The sequence below is a fragment of the Equus przewalskii genome, chromosome 1, assembly GCF_037783145.1.
Source record: "Equus przewalskii isolate Varuska chromosome 1, EquPr2, whole genome shotgun sequence".
Classification (NCBI taxonomy): domain Eukaryota; kingdom Metazoa; phylum Chordata; class Mammalia; order Perissodactyla; family Equidae; genus Equus; species Equus przewalskii.
The window spans coordinates 134,023,825-134,042,095 of record NC_091831.1 but is presented as its reverse complement, the minus strand read 5'-3'; the positions used below and the strand labels follow the sequence as shown (position 1 = coordinate 134,042,095).

Below are 18,271 nucleotides of genomic sequence, written 5' to 3'. Positions count from 1 at the left end.
ACCTGAATTACCAACCTCCACTGGGATCTGCAACTTAAAATTAATTTCCAGGTCCCACGTCTTCTAGCTGGCTTCAAATCCATCCCTGGCCTGCTCATTCCTAAGCGTGTTTATGGCATTGTTTGTCCTCTCTCGCTGTTGGTGACTCTGGCCCAGTTGGTGTCCTGCAGTGTTTGCCACCCAGCTCGAGATTCCGCTCACTCCCCACTGGTGAGCAGCACGGGAGTCAACTCAGGGCTGTGGACGAAAGCCATTCTGCCTGCCCAGAATGACAAGTTGTGCTTTTGGCCTCATTTTCCAGAAGTGTTTGTAGTTAATGGCAGGAAAGCAGACTCTGCTATTAGAATTCATCTGGGGAAGGCTTAGCATGTTGACTCACCCTGCCCACCCCGGAAATCTCCACCAATATCCAGTCACCCCTAATAAACATGCTCCCTAATTTAAACCAATGTGCTAGCTCTACAAATACAGCTTCAAAATTAACTCCTTCCCTGCTGTCCCCAACATGCCTCCTGTCGTTCTATCCAGCTGCTGCCTTTGAGCCCTTCCTGTAGCAGAAGTTCCGGAGCTCCCTGGAGAGGGCGCCCTTGAGACTTCCTGTTCTGTTTGAGGATCCCTGAGCTCTTTGTCCATCCTAAGGGCACAGAAGAAGGGAGGAGGCAGGGACTGCTTGGGAGATTTTTTGTTTTTATTTAAAACAATTTTAAGGCCCTGTTACTCCTCTGGAAGTGCTAATATAGAGGGAGTAACTTAAACAGTGTTTGTGTAAACAGGTGTTCGGGGATCACCTTGACTGTGGTTATATTTCGTGTCTTGTGTATTCTTGGTGAGTACTGAGGACCTGACTTCCAAAGTTATGGGCTCTCTGGGCCTGGAGTTCCCTGCCTTACATTCCAGACTTTGGATTGCTCTTTGGCAGTCAGAGCAGGTAGGAAAAATTAGAAGTTGCTTTTGCTTTTTGGTTTTTTGGTCCTCTTAGGCACATGTTTACAGTCAACTTGTTAAATGTTTTCTACTTACAAAAATGTGTGATAAGGGGGCCGGCCCAGTGACATAGCGGTTAGTTCGTGCACTCCACTTTAGCGGCCTGGGGTTTGCTGGTTCAGATCCCGGGCACGGACCTATGTACCACTCATCAAGCCATGCTGTGGCAGGCGTCTCACATATGAAATAGAGGAAGATGGGCACAGATGTTAGCCCAGGGCCAATCTTCCTTAGCTAAAAGAGGAAGATGGGCACAGATGTTAGCTCAGGGCCAATCTTCCTTAGGTAAAAGAGGAAGATGGGCACAGATGTTAGCCCAGGGCCAATCTTCCTCAAAAAAAAAGAAAAAAGTGTGATAGGAAAAGGGGCAACTCTTGCCTGAATGTGATTTGAGCATGATAGGTGAATTTCAACAAACTAGTTTTTCTTCAAAGCTTATTATTTGGATAATTAATATTTATTAATAATTACACTTATATATAATAATATGTATTTATTGTTAGCATTATTATTTGGATAATTCCCTTGGCTTCTAATTACAAATCAGGACTGATCTTCTCTCTTAAGTTCTCAAATTGTGCTGTTGTTAAGTTGTTTTTTGTGGGACCCTTCTCTTATTAGGTTTCTTGGAGGTTTTGGAAATCTCACATGAAAACGTTATAGCTTGATCTCTAACTAGCATCTTTGTGGGCCGCAGGTGAGAGCCACTTTGGAAAAAGTAAGGAAGCGAATGTACGGAGACTATGATGAAATGAGACGGAAGATTCGACAGCTCACCCAGGAACTGTCTGTAAGTCAATAGCTCAGTGACTTGGAAATATGGAGCGATGGTAGGGCTTAGAACTCCCTCTCAGTGGCTAGTGCCTAAAGATATTTGAATTTATGATATTCTTTACGAATGGAATTGTATTTTAAATGCACTAAGGGAATTTTATCACAGAATGAAGTTTATCATTTTGTGGCAAGAGTAATCTTTACATTGAAAGCATCCCTCCAAAGTCAGGAACAAGACCAGGAAGCCAGCTGTCACCGTGATTATTTAACACTGTGCCTAAGATCCTAGCCATTGGAATTAAACAAGAGATAAATTTATGGTTATAAAAACTGTACAGGTGGATGTACAACTATCACTGTTTACAAACTATATGATTGTATACCGAGGGACCCAAGCGAATCAATGACAAGTACTGTTACAAACAGAAGAATTCTGTAAGGTGGCAGGGTGAAAAACTAATAGATGTAAAGAGATTTCAGTATCAAAAAACAATCGTTACAGCAACAAAAAACTACCAGATATCTAGGAGTAAACTTTAACAAGTGGAAAGATGTACCATGTGCTTAAAGAAATCATAAGGTGTCAGCACTATCCAAGTTAATCTACAAGTTTAATATAATCCAATAGAATACCAACAGATTTTTATTTTATGTTGTTTTTGTACAACTAGACGATTCAAAGTATACAGAAAATAAATAGGACAAGTTGGGGGCAGTTCTGGAGGAAAAAGCAATGTGGGAGATTAGCCTTATTGCTATTACTACAAACTGAAAAAGCCTTAGAGATTAAAACAGCATAGTATTGGCACATAAATAAACAGATATCAATGAAAAAAAAGCCCAGAAATGTACCGCAATATATGACAAATATAGCATCTCAAATAGAGGGAGAATATGGGCTAGTCAGTATGTGCTGTTGGTACAATTTATATGCTGTTGAGGTAGACTTATACCTGGATAAATTCCAAATAGATCAAAGACTTAAGTGCTAAAAATGAGACTTAAAAGGGCCAGAAAAAAAATGTGTGAATTCTTTTATACTTTTGAGGTAGGGAAGGCCTTTTCTTACTATGACACGCAATCTTAAAACCACAAAAGAAAGGGTTGATAACCTTGACTACATTAAGTGAAAAACTAGTGCTGGCAAAAACACCAAAGTCAAAGTTATATGACAAACTGGGAGAAATTATTTGCATTCATACCATAGATAATAGGCTAATTTTCTGAGTAGTTAAAGAGCTCCCACAAATCAAGAAGAAAAAGGCCACAACTCATAAAAATAGGCAAAATATTTGTAACAGGTAATTTATAGTAAGGGAAAGAAGAAGAGCTCTTCAATGTATGACGAGATGCTCTGCCTCACTCTCAGTAAGAGAAATTCATATTAAAATCATCCTGAGATGTCATTTGTGTCCAGTAGACAAGCAAAACTGCAAGAATGGGGCAAGACACTGGACTGGCAGTGCTGTGGAAAAACAGGCAGATTGCTTTTAGAGTATAATTTTTTATACTGTTAGGGAGAGCAATTTGGCGCTACCTACCAAAATTACAAATGCCTCTATCCTTTGACTCAGCACTTCTATTCCTAAGAATTTATTCTATAAACTCTCATGTATGTGAAATGACATATGTATGAACTTAGTGATTGTGGCCCAATATTACTATTGTTTGTAATAGTAAAAGATTGGAAACCCAAATGTCCATTAAGAAGGGGAAAGTAAAATAAATTATATCTCTACAATAGAATATACAGAATTATCTTTTAAAAAAGAAAGAATAAGAAGAGTGAATAACCCCTTCACAAATATATGGAAGGATTTCAAAGAGACAGAGTAGATGGTGAAAAAAGCAAGATGCATAATGTGCTATCATTTATGTAAAACAGGAGCAGAAATAAATATATCTAGATTGCTTTGTGTGTGCGCAGAAGTCCCCAGAAGGATCATCATGACAGTAGTTAACAGTGGTTCCTAACTGAGGGGAAAGGTGGGCAGCTGTGATAACTGAGCAGATGGACAGGATTGAAGGGGAGATTTATTTTAGTCTGTACCTTTTATACTTTTTCAGTGTTTGAACTATGCAAATGTATTACCTACTCAAAAATCTAAGAAAAAATAGCCTTCCTCTGCTTTAGTCAAGCTAATACTGGTGGGTAAAATGTTTTAAAAAAATATTTGTGATTAATAATTTGGAAGAAAAAGTCCATGCATGTATGACCTACCTGCCATGAAGAGCTACCATCTGCAGGAGAGAAGCGCAGTTACAGGAGTCGTGCTGTGTTAGAGTTTGGTTTACGGCTGGGCTGTGAGATAATCTGCTAAAGTAAGACCTCCTGCCTTGATTATGAGGGTGGGGGCATCTAAACACATCCACCTGGCTCATTCTCACTGGCACGTAGGAAGAGGTTTGTGAAATTCTCACCTACCTGTGGGAATTCTCTCTGCCATAATTCTCTCTGCCTCACGCTGACAGACACTAACGACTGTAATTAAAGCCAAAGGATTAGATTTGCAGTGGATGCTTAACATGTCTCTGCCCTTTGCTTTCCATTGTCATCTCGGGCACACCCTCATTTTTGCAGGCTCGAACTGTCACCAGGAGCTCAGGCTCTCTGCCTTCAGTCTCCTCCTCCAGGCCACACCACACACTGCAGCCAGATTGCTTGCTAAATTGCTGCTGTATGAACACGCCCCCGAACAAGAACATTCCACATGCTCCTGGTCCTGGCCTCCTGTTCCAGCTCTCTCCCCTGCGCAGAGTGCACCCCTGCACTGTCATGCCTTCTGCTTTCTGTGACTCCCACAGGCCACAAAGAGGTCCACCCTGGAGCCTTCCCAGGACTCTTAACCTGAGTTCTGCTGCCTCCCTGGCTCTCTGTATCCAGCCTTTCTTTAAAGTCTAGCTTAAGACTGGCCTCTGATGGAACTCAAACATGTCCATCACACACATCCAACAAAGACAACCCAACAGCAGCAGCAGCCACAAAACAACTCTTGAGAATTGGGCGAGCCCAAAGTATATTCTTTCTCTAGTGAGTAGAAAGAGCAAGATAGCACAAGAAGCTATTCTGGCTGGGTTCTGGTTCTAGCTGTGCCACTTCTTAGCTGTTTGTGTGCAAATCTGTTTAACTTCTCTGATTCCGTTTCCTCCCCACAAAGACAAATGTTCTGGCTGCCGCACAGTGTTGTTGAGAGGAGTGAGTGAGGCCCAGTGAGTGAATGTGTGAATACTATCCAAAGGAGAAGTATTCTTGTCTTTGTACTCTCTGGTGACGTGGATCAAGGCTGCCCCAGGGAGAGAAGCCCAAGGTGTCCTGGCCTACATGCTGATCTATATGACCCGATTCATATCTAAAGTTATACGACCACACAGTAACCAGACCCCACCTGCACTGATACTATTTTAATGACTTTTTACATCATCTTTCCTTTGTCTAGTAAAAATAAGTCATGTACCCATGCCATATAAATTTAGCCCTTCACTGCTCATGGGTCCTGTCCCCATACCTGCAGCCCGTCACTGCTCATGGGTCCTGTCCCCATGCCTGCAGCCCGTCACTGCCCATGGGTCCTGTCCCCATGCCTGCAGCCCTTCACTGCCCATGGGTCCTGTCCCCATGCTATTCTCTGAATAAAGGAGCACTACTACCAGACCTTGAGAGTCCAAGAAATCTTTCTTTCAACTCTGGTTGGCCGAGCCCACATCATCTGGGTCATGCAGATGTCAAGTTTTTAATGTAAAGCTTTACTTGAAATATCGTTGAAGTCGATGTGTATCAGGAGAAAGTTCCAAGTTCCAGCATAATTAAAGATGTTTTGGGTGTGTATGGATTGGTTTTGTGTAACTGTCTCCTCAACCTATCCAGGTTTCACAGGCTCAGCAGGACTATCTAGAGAATCACATCCAAACACAGTCGTCAGCCCTGGATAGTTTTAATGCCATGAACTCAGCTTTGGCGTCGGATTCCATTGACCTGCAGGTATTCATCTGCTCGCTGTTAGACTGGGTGACCCCATCGCAGTACACGCAAGCTTAACCAAGAGTGGGCCCCGCACCTGTGTGGAAAAGTCAGTCACAGAATGGCCTCAGCCCATTATTCAGAATCCTTTCAGCATAGCCACAGTAAAAGCCATGCCAGGAAGATGGGGACAGAAGTTGAAGGAAGTGCTTTCAAGCTGAGACTCTAAACCTCTGAGGTGCAGCTGTTTTTGCCCTCATTAAAATGAGAGTTTAGATCCTGAGTTCAGTGCTGGAGATGTCTCTTGCTGCACTAGATACCCAAGTGATCTTAAGTGTCAGTGCCTAAAACAGCAGATCAGTCCCTGCTCCCTGTAGCCCGTGTTACGGGAAGTTCCACCCAATCACAGAAAAGACATACTTAACCAAAGTCCGTCTGTATTCATTCATGCCAATAACTCCCAAGGGCTGTTAAACACTTTTTCCTAATTTAGAAATTATTTTGCATTAAAAGAAATTGTGTGCATTCTAAAGAGTATCTTGTAGTACCAGACAGGGAAGCCGAAAGACTCAGGATCCTACATGTGTGCACATGTGTGTTGTCTACCCACTTCAGGGGGATCGCTCTCTTGATTAATTTGATTTTCTGGGAGCTAACCATGAAAATGCTGCCCACTGTTACTCTTCCAACTGCGGCCCCATCTAAGATGCAAATTAACTTGAAAATGTTCAAAACAATTGTCATGTTCATTAGAAACAGCTTCCCTTGGCTTTAGTTTCCAAATATGCAAACAATAGTTTCTGCCCCTCCTCCAACTTTATTTGGCTCTTATCTTTTTACCCTCCTCTTAAAAGTTCCACAAGCTATTTTGAATCCTTTCTGGTTCTATATAAATAATTTATTAGATAAGCAAACAAATTTTCATGTTGCGATTATCTTCTTCCCCTGGAACCTAATATTCTCTAATAACAGCTGTTATGGCAGGAGAGCCAACTGCAAAGCGAGGCCACTGTCCCACAGTGGGCCTTGGTGGGTGTATGTTTAGATTTGTCTGGGAGGCCCATTTCTGGTGGGCCTCTGGGTCCCACCCTTTCCTGGCTCTACTCAGTGCATGCCAGTTTTCCCCTGGCCTCAGGCCAAGGCCTACTTTGGGTCTGGTTTAGTCAGCTGCCTTTGTTTTCCCTTCCTCCTGCCTTCAAGGGGGCTCGCCAAGGCTCCCTTCCACTCGCTCTTGGACACATTCTCATTCCTGGCCAGCAGGAAGTGCTGTACCCCACCTGAATTCAGACCTGGTTGGTATCTGGATTTTCCTTCCTATCATACTTCTGATTTGTCACCCTGTTGATGCTCCAGGCATTCACTTCTGAGGTCAGCTGTTAGAACAAGTTCAGCCCTAACCCAGGTACCCTGACTGATTCCTAGGTATGGTCTAGTCTCTTAGACCAGGGCACACAGAGTAGCCTCATAGTAAAAGATTAAAAATCATTGTTAAAAAACAAAAATAGGAAGAAAAGAAAGGCGCCGTCTCATGGGCAGGAAGCTCAGCTGAGTGTGAGGATAGTTGGTTTCTTGTTTCTGTATGGCCCCAGCCTCTTCCGTTGTCCAGTCTACCCCATTTTCATTATTACCGACAGGGAGAACAGGCCTTTGGTTAGATTTCATAGAATGTCAGAGCTGGAAAGAACTGCTGAGACGATCTCTAATCCCCTTGTTTTATGGGTAAAGAAACTGAGGCCAATAGAGAGAAATGACTTGAACAAAGTGCCTACCTAGTAGCAGAGCCAGGACTAGAACCCTGGTCTCTTGGTCCAGATGCAGGTTCATGAGCACAAGAGCAGCATCTGTAAAGCCAGCGGCGCTTGCACAGGGCGTGGTTGGGCCGGGTGGTTTCTAAAGCCCCTTGCAGCTCCAGTGTTCTGTGACTCCGTGCTTCCAAATGGCTTCTGCATTTTCTTTAATATCTATTTACCACCATCGAAAATCCTTTCTCCAATTCAAGTAGGTTTAGGAAAGAGGCTTATTATCCAAAGTGGAGGCTGTGGAATTGAGGAATCTTCAGAAACTGATCATCTACAAAGAGGACAAAGGTGTTAGAAGGTGTATCCAACACCAGAGTTTCCACATCTCCTGATTTAAAGTTGTAAATGGTTTAGGGAGGTGGTGGAAGGTGCCTATAACCCAGTGTCCAGTGGTAGGAATTCTGGGGTTTTGGAAGCTATTTCTCTGTAAGGAGAGCCAACCAAGTAGAACTCGAAGCATTAAATAGCAACAGTATTAATTTAAACATTCTTGTTCTAGTGGGTGGCCTGGAGCAATAATCAGCAGGCTTTCAACACTTGTCAGGCACTTGTCTGAGTCAACTAACCCTGTTCCCTGGTGTTCCTTCATCAAGGCCCTTCTCTGCCTAAGGGAGGACGGTGAAGCATTTACAGGCATTATAGTAACCTCAGCCATGTTAACGCTGTCCTGGCAGGCAGTCTAGAAGTACGGAAGTGACAGCCCCTTTAAGAAAAAAGAGGAATATCTCCATTATAAAAAACACGTATTTTATTTTCTGATCTCATTGTGGAAATTTGGAAAATATGCAAAACACAAAGAAGAAAATAACTATCGTCTATAAACCTATCATGTAGTGAAAACCATTATTTGGATTTTGGTGAATTTCCTCCTAGTCTTTTTCCTGTGAGTAGACACATTTGAACAAATGCCTATACTTTTTTTTTTTCCCAATGGGATTCTTCTCTATGTACTGTTTTCAAACCCATTTTTTCCATATGAAATGATGTTTTATGAACATTTTTCCTTGGAAAGACTACATTTGAAACCATTTCCATCCATCCTAAGCAGGAGCAAGTGGTGTTGGCAGCAGCTGTAGGGTATGAAGGGGGGGCTCCCTGGCCCACCCAACCACAGGGCAGCAGGCCGTTTGACCACTGTGGGGGACCCTCAGTTGCTCAAACACTAGGATCCCAGGCTTGCAGCTCCTGTGGGCTGACATCTGCCTTAGTGGGTAATGACAAAGGGATGTCCCAGTGCATGACTCTGACCGTGTTTCCTCACACCACCAGATCTGATTTCATTTTATTTTCACCCCAACAGAAAACCCTTGTGGATGTTACTTTGGAAAATAGCGACATCAAGGATCAAATCAGAAATTTGCAGCAGACGTATGAAGCATCCATGGACAAGCTTCGGGAAAAGCAGAGGCAGTTAGAGGTGGCGCAAGTGGAGAACAAGCTGCTGAGGATGAAGGTAAAGTAGAGGAGCCGAGCTGTCCTGCTGACTTTTCTGTTCTTTCATTTTCCTCTCTCCCCTCCCATCTTCACCTCTTCCATTTCCTTTTCTCTGTTCTTGGTTGGATTCTCTCACCCTTTGGTGGCCAATTCCATAGGGCTTTACCTGAAGGCACTGAGGAGGTTCCTCTGTTCACGACTGTTGGTCCAGATTGGGGGTGCCCCATGAATACCCCCACTGGGGACTCCTGCCTTGGGCCCCAGTGGCTGAGACAATCATCATGGCCCTGCCCTTATGATCTATGAGAGTACTGGGGATGCCCACAGGTCTGGGCCTTCAGAAGCTTCACTGTTCAGATTTTCTCTGAGGCCCAAGCTCTTTCTATCTGGTTTGATAATAAAGAGCTGAGGGGCATGCAGGAAGAAAATGATGGGTGACCAAGGGCTCTGGGCAACGTCCCTCTTGCCCACCAGGCTGTGTTTATCCTTCAGCTGGGCTTCTAATGCCCTAGAGGTGTTAGTGCCCCTCCCAAATTTGAAATATGAATAGATTTCCTATGCAGTGGCAGGAGCAGACCCACACATGGCTCATAGAAGTCACTCAACAAATTATTTCCTGAATGAATTTGTTTTTATTTGTCTGTCATTTTCAAATTCGTTCAATACAGCCTTAGGCTATCCTAGAGGGGAGCGCCTTGTGGGTAGTGTATCTGTATAATTTATTGCTCCAACCAGAATTTATTTGGGAGTGAAAGGTGGTGCTATTAAGAATTTAGTTAGGGAAACAAATTGGGATATGTGGTCCCCTCCCTACGAGCTGCCTCAGATGGGGAGGCGGGGCTGCTACACTGCACTGGGCCATCTCTGTGATTGTCATCCCACAGGGTTGTGCCATCGCTTTCCGAGTGGCCAAACACAACCACCCTGGAGAGGGGAGAGGAAGGGACCAGAGAACTATAGAGTAGACCAGCTCCTCTTTGCTTTCACTTTGAACTCTTCTCTTTACTACTTCATATATTGTATTCTGAGCTAGAGTTACTTTGAAAAAAAGGAGTTGCTGAAAAAGTCTGAAATTAATGTTTTGAGTCTTTTCCTCGGTGTAGGAGATTTATCCAGTCACTCATCCACAAACATGTATTGAGTGTCTACTATACGTGCCTTTCTGTGCATTCCTGTTTGTCCTGGGGTGGTATGGCATCAGGGCTCTGGGGACGTCATTGGGCAGTTTGGCATCTGGCTGCTTCCATGGAGACCAGGCCTCTAAATCCAACCTACAATTGCCTGTTTTAGAGATGAATTGCTTTGCTTAACTCCTTCCATCCCCCCCCCAAAAGGTACAGGACTCAAGAGTATTTCACATGACCTGGATGCAGAGTAAACAGATCTCAAAGGACGGAGCTCTTTCTAGAAGTCTGTGTTTGCAGTGGAAATGGAGTGCAAGATGCATTGGGTCTCTCTCAGCTGATGATAATCTCCATTCAGGATTTTCCTTTTTGTGGCTTCTTGGTACCAAAACCTGCCCAGTGATGAGAGGGGAGAGTTAGAGGGCATCAAGAGAGACTTCTGTCAAATCTTTGGAGTAAACATCATGTAACCTATTGAGGTTGAGGTACACTTCACTTATCTAGAGGTTCCATATCCGGCAAACTCTGCTCTCTGGAACAAGCAACAAGCTACAAGGAAGGGACACAAACAAAACTTTAGCAGCATACAATCAATGGTGTGAAGTTCACAGGCAAAGGCAGGACCTGGGGCAGAAAGGAGACACCAGCCACCTGCAGCCTAAGCCCTGCCCGCCCACAGCTCTACTGACTTTTTCTCATCCCCTAAGCTGGGCCTGCACAAGCCACTAGGAGTCCCCCGCTAATGTTCCCCAAACCAGGTAGGAATGTTTCCAGATGCAACGTTTGGGAAAGCACAAAGGTTTGGGAAGGATGGGCCCAGATTTCTTCTATGAGCTTAACTTAAGTCTTTCCTAGAGACTGGCCAGTGCAACTAATGGGACACCCTCACCTCCATGTGGGCAACTTCTCCTCAAAGACCTCCCTGCTTTTCTGACATAAAATTTTCTTAAAGTAATGTAGGCACATAGGGGAGGGGGATACCAAACAACGTGAAGGGTAAACTAGAAAATATGCTTGCACCATTTTACCTTCCCGCCAGCCATGCAAGAAGATTCTGACTTCTCCAGCTCCTCTCCAACACTGTTACCATCTGTCTCAGTGATTATAGCCGGCCTCATGAGTGTGAAGTGCTGTCTCATTGTGGTTTTGCATTTCCCTGATAACTAATGATGTTTAGCATCATTTCTTTTGCTTATAGGTCATTTGCATGTCTTCTTTGGAGTATCTGTCAGATTCTTTGCCCATTTTTAAATTGGGTTATTTATATTTTATTATTGTTTTAAAAATTTTTTATATATTCTGGATACAAGTTATGAGATATATGATTTGCAAACATTTTCTCCCACTCTCTGAGGGTTGTCTTTTCACTTTCTTGATGGTATCCTTTGAAGCACAGAGTTTTTAATATTGAATATTGATGAAGTCTAATTTATCTATTTTTTGTCACCTGTGCTTTTGGTGTCATTTCTAAGAAGCCATTGCCTAATCAAAAGTCACAAAGATTTACTTTAGTTTTTCTTCTAAGACTTTTATAGTTTTAGCTTTTATATTTAGGCCTTTGATCCATTTTGAGTTAATTATTGTACATGATGGATTAGGAGTCCAACTTCATTCTTTTGCATGTGGCCAATCTAACACCATTTGTTGAAAAGACTCTTCTTTTCCCATTGAATGGTCTTGGTAGATAATTTTTTGATATTTAGTTTTTTATAGCAGGTACATTATTTACATAGTTTCAAAGTCAACCTACAAAACAAAGTATATTCAGAAATAGAATTGTCTATATCTATAACATCTCCTTTCCTCTCTTACCCCCTCCTTCCTCCTGTAGATAACCTTTTTATTTTTTAATTTTATAGTTTATCTTACTCTGACCCAATTCTAGTAACGTAGTGATCTTATTTTTCAGCCCATAACATAACAAAAACCATAAAGTAGTTCCCTCTTAGCCACAGTTTTGCTTTCTGCAGTTTCAGTTACCTGTGGTCAACTGGTGTCCAAAAGTATTAAATGGAAAATTCCAGAAATAAACAATTCATAAATTTTAAATTGCACGTTGTTCTGGGTAGCATGATGAAATCTCATGCGGTCCCGTTCCATCCCGCCCGAGACTTGAGTCATCCTTTTGTCCAGTGTATCCAGGCTGTGTATGCTACCTGCCCATCTTGTTTATCAGATCGACTGTCACAGTACTGCAGTGCTTGTGTTCAGTAACTCCTATTTTACTTAATAATGACCCCAAAGTGCAAGAGTAGTGATGCTGGCAATTCGGATATGCCAAAGGGAAGCCGTAAAGTGCTTTCTTTAAGTGAAAAGGTGAAAGTTTTCAACTTAATAAGGAAAGAAAAAAAATCATATGCTGAGGTTGCTAAGATCTATGATAACTTTATTACAGTATACTGTTGTAATTATTCTATTTTATGATTAGTTGTTAATCTCTTACTGTACTAATTTATAAGTTAAACTTTGTCATAGGTATGTATGTATAGGAAAAAACATAGCACAGGCAGGGTTTGGTACTCTCTGTGGTTTCAGGCATCCACTGGGGCTTTGAGCATCTCTCCCGAGGATAAGAGGGACTACTGGACTCAGGAATTAAAAAAGCATATCCTTCTGAGGCCAATTAGAGTGTAGATATATTAACCAGAGAAAAATTTTTGGTAAAACTGATAGACTAAAAGACAATAAAATGTCAGGATCTAAAGGACATTAGACAGGAAAAATCAGTGAAGAAAGGGGTTAGTAAGACAGTGGAGCATGATGCATTTTAGAGAGAATTCAATTTAAAAATAGCTAAATTTGAGGGACAGGGTTGATACTTAGAGAGGTATGTTTCCACTTTTTGAAAAATCCACTCCCAGGGAGCACCTTTTCCTGATAATGCCAAATCAATTCACGTGAGGTGTTGCTTTTTATTTCTTTGTGCCTGCTTACTGCTTTCCCGTCTTCCTTCTGTCCCTTTCCCCTTTAGTTCCTGTGCCTCCATCTGCTGTGGAGCTGTGGTCAATGGGTTCACTTCTCTGTGTGTCCACAGGGGACAGATACAGAGTGAAAGGTAATGATTCCCCCGGAACCTGCACAAGCCGTAGCTCTGAAATGAGTCTCTTTGCAGGTGGAATCGTCCCAAGAAGCCAACGCCGAGGTGATGAGAGAGATGACCAAGAAGCTGTACAGCCAGTACGAAGAGAAGCTGCACGAAGAGCAGCAGAAGCACAATGCTGAGAAAGAGGCTCTGCTGGTGTGTATGTCGCAGCTGCCAATAGGATAACGGAGGGTTTTTGGTTCATTATTGTTGGTGAAGATTAGATAGTAGGGTTTCTGCCTGGAGGTGAGTTAGTGGACTCTGACATGGGTGAGGGGTCAAGGAATATATTCCGTTGCTCCCTCAGTCCCCTCCCCCGTCGCTCCTTTCCTTTATTCATCCCCCTCCTTGCTTGGAATGTCCCCAGTCTCCATCTCTCAGTACACCCCTTTCTCTAGCTAATCTGACCATCTGCCAGCATCCAAGCAGATCCTGGGCTTGCCTGCAGCTGTGCCCTTCCTCACTCCATGTGCTCCTCTCGACCTGAAATCTCCTCCTCCCCTGTCCTTGATCTTCCTGGGGCTCCCTAAAAGCCTTGAAAGCGCCCCCCTCTCCGTGACTGAAGCCTTTCCCATTTGCACAGCGAGAAGAGTCCTCTGACCTTGGGAAGCCCACTCTCTCTCTGCTCTTTGCTGTGGCGTTCTCTTGTACCTAATATTAGAGGTGGGCGTATTAGACGTACGTCTCACATCTTGGCTTCTGTAGGACAGCATAAGTTCCTCAAAGGTGGGGACTCCATGTTGCCCCTCTGCTGTGTCCTTACAGGCTTCATAAAGGGGCTGAATTCTTGACTGAGTTGGTGCTTTGCAATATGGGAGAAAGATCTGGACATTCTGCATTCAATTCCAGATCTGGCCCTAATTCCCTTTACATTGTTGGCAAATACAGTGACACTCTGAGCTTCTAGTCGGAGATAAATAACATTTGTGAGCTCTTTTTAGACATAAGGACTCAAAAGAAGAAAGGGAAAAAAAAATAACTAGGCCCATTAAAAAGCCACACAATATGTCTTTATTCACAGGTGAAAACCAGAATCGTGGAAGTTGAGTTTATGACTTGTGAGACACTTCTAGGCCCCAATGTCATGCTTTTAAGGAGACATCATGAATTTAGCAAGGCCAGAGCTGTTTGGACCCTGGTTGGTAGCCTAGGGACTTCATGGCTGTGCTGAGGAGAATATGTTTCCTTTGCAGGAGGAAACCAATAGTTTTCTGAAAGCAATTGAAGAAGCCAATAAGAAGATGCTAGCAGCAGAGATCAGCCTAGAGGAGAAAGACCAGAGGATTGGAGAGCTGGACAGGCTGATTGAGCGCATGGAAAAGGTAACAGACACAGCCTTGGGCCTCTTGCCCCCTGCGCAGACTCCCCTGCGTTTCTGCAGTTCCCCTGCACGCCTATCTGAGGGTATGAGTAGCCCTCAACCCTGAACTCTCTCATCCCTCCAGTGTGTGATGTAAAAAAGAAAGACAAAACCGTAAAATAAAGTAGGAGGAAGACCAGCAAAGTTCTCATTTTCCCCATGGTAACAAATTTGATGCTTTAAAAACCATTATATATAAAATTATTTACAAAAATTAATATTTTAGCAGCTCTGCTTTGCTGGGGCCCCAAGCATGGACTTCGTATCCTTGCTGAGTAATCAGGCCCTATTTTAGATGTTTCATCGACACCCAAGCCTGTTGTTTCTGGGGCATGTGTCGGAAGGGTTGGTTTTTCTCTGACACGCCACATGTCAGAGTGGGAGACACATGTTTCTCTGTGGGCGGGGCATACAGGCTCAGGGGTGGGGCTGCGTGGAGGCGTGTGGAAGGCAGGAGCTCAGCTGACATAATGAAGGCAGTCTAGAGAAAGGGAAGAGGCCAGAAATTAGGCAGAAATGGAGAAAAGGGAAGCAGGGTGGGAGAGAGGGAGGAGAAAAAGAAGGAAGAGAAAGAAGAAAAAGGAAGGTGACCTTTAGCAGGTGACAGCTGACTTCTGAGGGAAGGGTGGTAGTTGAGGGCCGAAGTGTGGCTGGCTCCTGGAAAATGGCTCTCCAGCAGCATGTGAGTTTGCAGAATAGCGGCGACCCGCTGAGACCATGACATCTTAGCGCCCTGTAACGCCTGCTGCATGGCAAGACTCTCCAGGCTGGTGATGGGGGAGGGGGAACAACAATGTGAGTGAGTGAGGTCAACATCTGGGCTTCCAAGTAGTTCTGAGAAGAGGTCTCCTTAGGCCTGGCATCCGCAACATGAGCCCCTCTGCTGTCCCTGACAAGGTGAGGTGAGACCAGAGCGGGAACGGCATTACGTTCAGCACTGTGGAGCGCTGGGGTTCGCTGGGGGCTCCCGTTTTAGCTAGTATCTTTATTTGGGAGGGACTTGAGCAAACTAAATAGTGAATTAAAATTTTACCTCTTGCCCTTGGAAACAGCTTGCTATGTTTTGTTGAAGACATGGCAAGTGGCGTGTTTAGGGCTAGCATCAGTACTGGTTAGGGGTGGTGGTAGTGAAGATGGGGCCGCAAGGGTGTTTTCTAGAACTTGAGTGAGCTTTCTCCCACATTCCTGCTCTCCTACCGCAGCAGAAGATGCTGGGTAATGCAGATGCTCCCTCTGGGTGGTGGATTGTCCTGCAGCATAAGGAAGGGGAGCAGGCGGCACGGGGAGGTGGTTTGGTCAGACAAGCTGTCGTACAGAGAGAAGTGGTCCGTGGAGTGGTTAAGAGTATAGGTTGTAGGATCAGATAGACCTAGATTTTGAGTCCTGTCTCTTTCTAGTTGTGGTCAGTTACTTGACTCTTCCAAACTCAGTTTCCTCTTCTGTAAAATGCTGATAATAATTCTTATTCTTAAGGTTTTTGTGAGGAGTAAATGAGAAAAATTCATGCAAAATGCTGGGCACTGTGCCTGGCATTTAGTAGGGGCTCAAAAATTTGTGGCTCTGACTTTTATTTTCTTACAGACTTTCCTAAGTGTCTGCCCCCACAGTCAGCTTTTTTTAGCTGGGTCTGTTTTATAGCTTATCTCTTTCGTGCCCTTGGGATTCTGAAAGTCCCCAGCTTCTTCCCACTGATTTCCATGTGGAGCCTGTGGGAGAGATGTATGGGGTGGGAGGCCCTGGAGGTGGTAGGGCTGGCCCTCACTGTGGGCATTTATGTAACACAAAATGGTCCCCAGCTCCTGTGGCTTTTTCTTTAGTGACTGAAAATTTATTGTCCTTTCTCTAAATCTTCCCTTCCATTTAGGCTAGAGAAGTGCTTGCTTTATTTAGCTAAGATTAGATATACCAATTTACCGCTCTTTCCCCTTCAAGAATAAATCTTGGGGAACAGGAACCTTGCCAGATCTCTGTCACACTATGTGAACAGCGTGTCCACGGGTGTATCCTGCTCTCACCTATTTTTGGATTTGCTCAAGGATGAAGTGTGTGCTTTCGAATGGCTGTTCTACCATATACCTTAGTGTACTGTTTCTCTTTTTGAGCATTGTATTTGAAATACCTTTTTCCTGATCAGTAAAAATCTTTTAAGGAGTGTGTTCCATCAGGGACCCTTCTGTGTCACAGAATATTCTATGCCTTGATCTGGGTAGTGGTTTCCCAGGTGTATACAAATGTAAGAAACTACGGTGCAGTGGACACTTAAGATTTGTTATGCCTCAATTTAGAAAAAATTGAACTTTTAAAGTGAGCTATAAGTTAGGCCTTTCCCTACTTTATGATGACTTTTTTGGGGGGGTCTAGGGGGGTGGGTTACTTGTGAAAGGTCCATCACTGTTATTTCAGGGCTGATGTAAACTTCCAGCCAGTGGCAAACCACATGAGCACAGTGGGAGCGTTCTGCCCAGGCTGGCCAGTGAGAATGTGGGTTCGCCGTGGAGATTTAAAAACGATAACAAAACTCTGCTGAAAGTTGGTCTTTCTTTATTATTCTAAATATGTCAGTGATAACATGCTCTCTATGCCAGGGTGGGCTCCTCCTCCATCTCTTTGGTCCATTGCTTGGTGTTCCACTGCTTACAGCTTCAGAAGTTGTGGGAGTTGAATTTTCAGAGATTCACTTTCAGTGGTTTGTGGGAAAAGAGGTTTGGACTCGATATAACTGTAAGAGTTTGTTGGGGAGAATTTCTGAGAATAAAGATGAGACACGCTAGTATTGAGGACCTAAAATGAAATAATCTCCTCCCGGTTAGGGAGCAGGACTTGGTAAACTTCATTTTAAAGGAGTTTATTAGACTAACATCTGTAACGTATTTCTAGTGCAGTTTTGGTTGTGGTGGGCACTATGCTTTTTATTCACATTTTCCACTTTGTCCAAAGAAGTGATTGTCCAGATTCTTAATATTACTTTTTTGGGTAAACTTTTAAATTTACATATATACAGCCAAGGGTATAAATCTTAAGTGCACAGCTTGATACATGTGTTAGTTTTCTATTGCCTCTGAGACAAATTACCACGATTAGTGGCTTAAAACAACATGAATTTAGTATCTTATAGTTCTAGAGGTCAGAAGTCCTAAAGTCAAGGTGTTGGCAGGGCTGGGTTCCTTTTGGAAGGTTTGTGGGAGAATGCATTTACTAGCCTTCTCTAGTTTGTAGAGATCGCCTATGTTCCTTGACTTGTGGACCCATCTTCCAACTTCAAAGCCAGCAATGTAGCATCTTCCAATGTCGGTCTCTCTCTGACTCTAACCCTACTTTCTCCTTCTTGTAAGGGCCCAACTGGATAATCCAGGATGATTTCTCCATTTTAAGATACTTAATCACATTTGCAAAGTTACTTTTTCAATGGAAGGTAGCATATTCACAGATTTCAGAGGTTAGGATGTGGACATCATTGGGGAGCCGTTATTCTAGCTACCACAGTACATTTTTATAAGTGAACATACCTGTGTAAACACGACCCAGGTTGGTATATAGGTTATTACCCAAATTCCAGAGCCTTTTTTCTTGATGATTCAAAACAATCAAGAATTTTGCAGTATCACAGGCCACTGATTTAGAGTATTGATTATCATTATTTAGGACTATAAATTTTCGCAAGACATCTAAGCCTGGGCTGATAGAGTACTTCTTAAAAAAGAAATCTTGAATGTCTTCATCCAGGATATTTGTCTATAATTTATAAATATGTCTATA

At 43.3% G+C, this 18,271-nt stretch overlaps 1 protein-coding gene across 4 annotated transcripts in view; it reads left to right on the top strand.

Annotated features, from left to right (window-relative positions):
* MYZAP (myocardial zonula adherens protein) overlaps positions 1–18,271 on the top strand; it is a 101,687-nt gene that overhangs the window by 37,910 nt on the left and 45,506 nt on the right. For 3 of the 4 annotated variants that reach the window (XM_070579082.1, XM_008529089.2, XM_008529091.2), the window contains exons 4-8: positions 1,682–1,774; positions 5,624–5,737; positions 8,816–8,968; positions 13,186–13,311; positions 14,349–14,477. In XM_070579082.1, the coding sequence (XP_070435183.1) occupies positions 1,682–1,774; positions 5,624–5,737; positions 8,816–8,968; positions 13,186–13,311; positions 14,349–14,477 (615 nt within the window). The remainder of the gene's footprint in view (positions 1–1,681; positions 1,775–5,623; positions 5,738–8,815; positions 8,969–13,185; positions 13,312–14,348; positions 14,478–18,271) is intronic. The other variant, XM_008529090.2, reaches the window with a different exon arrangement.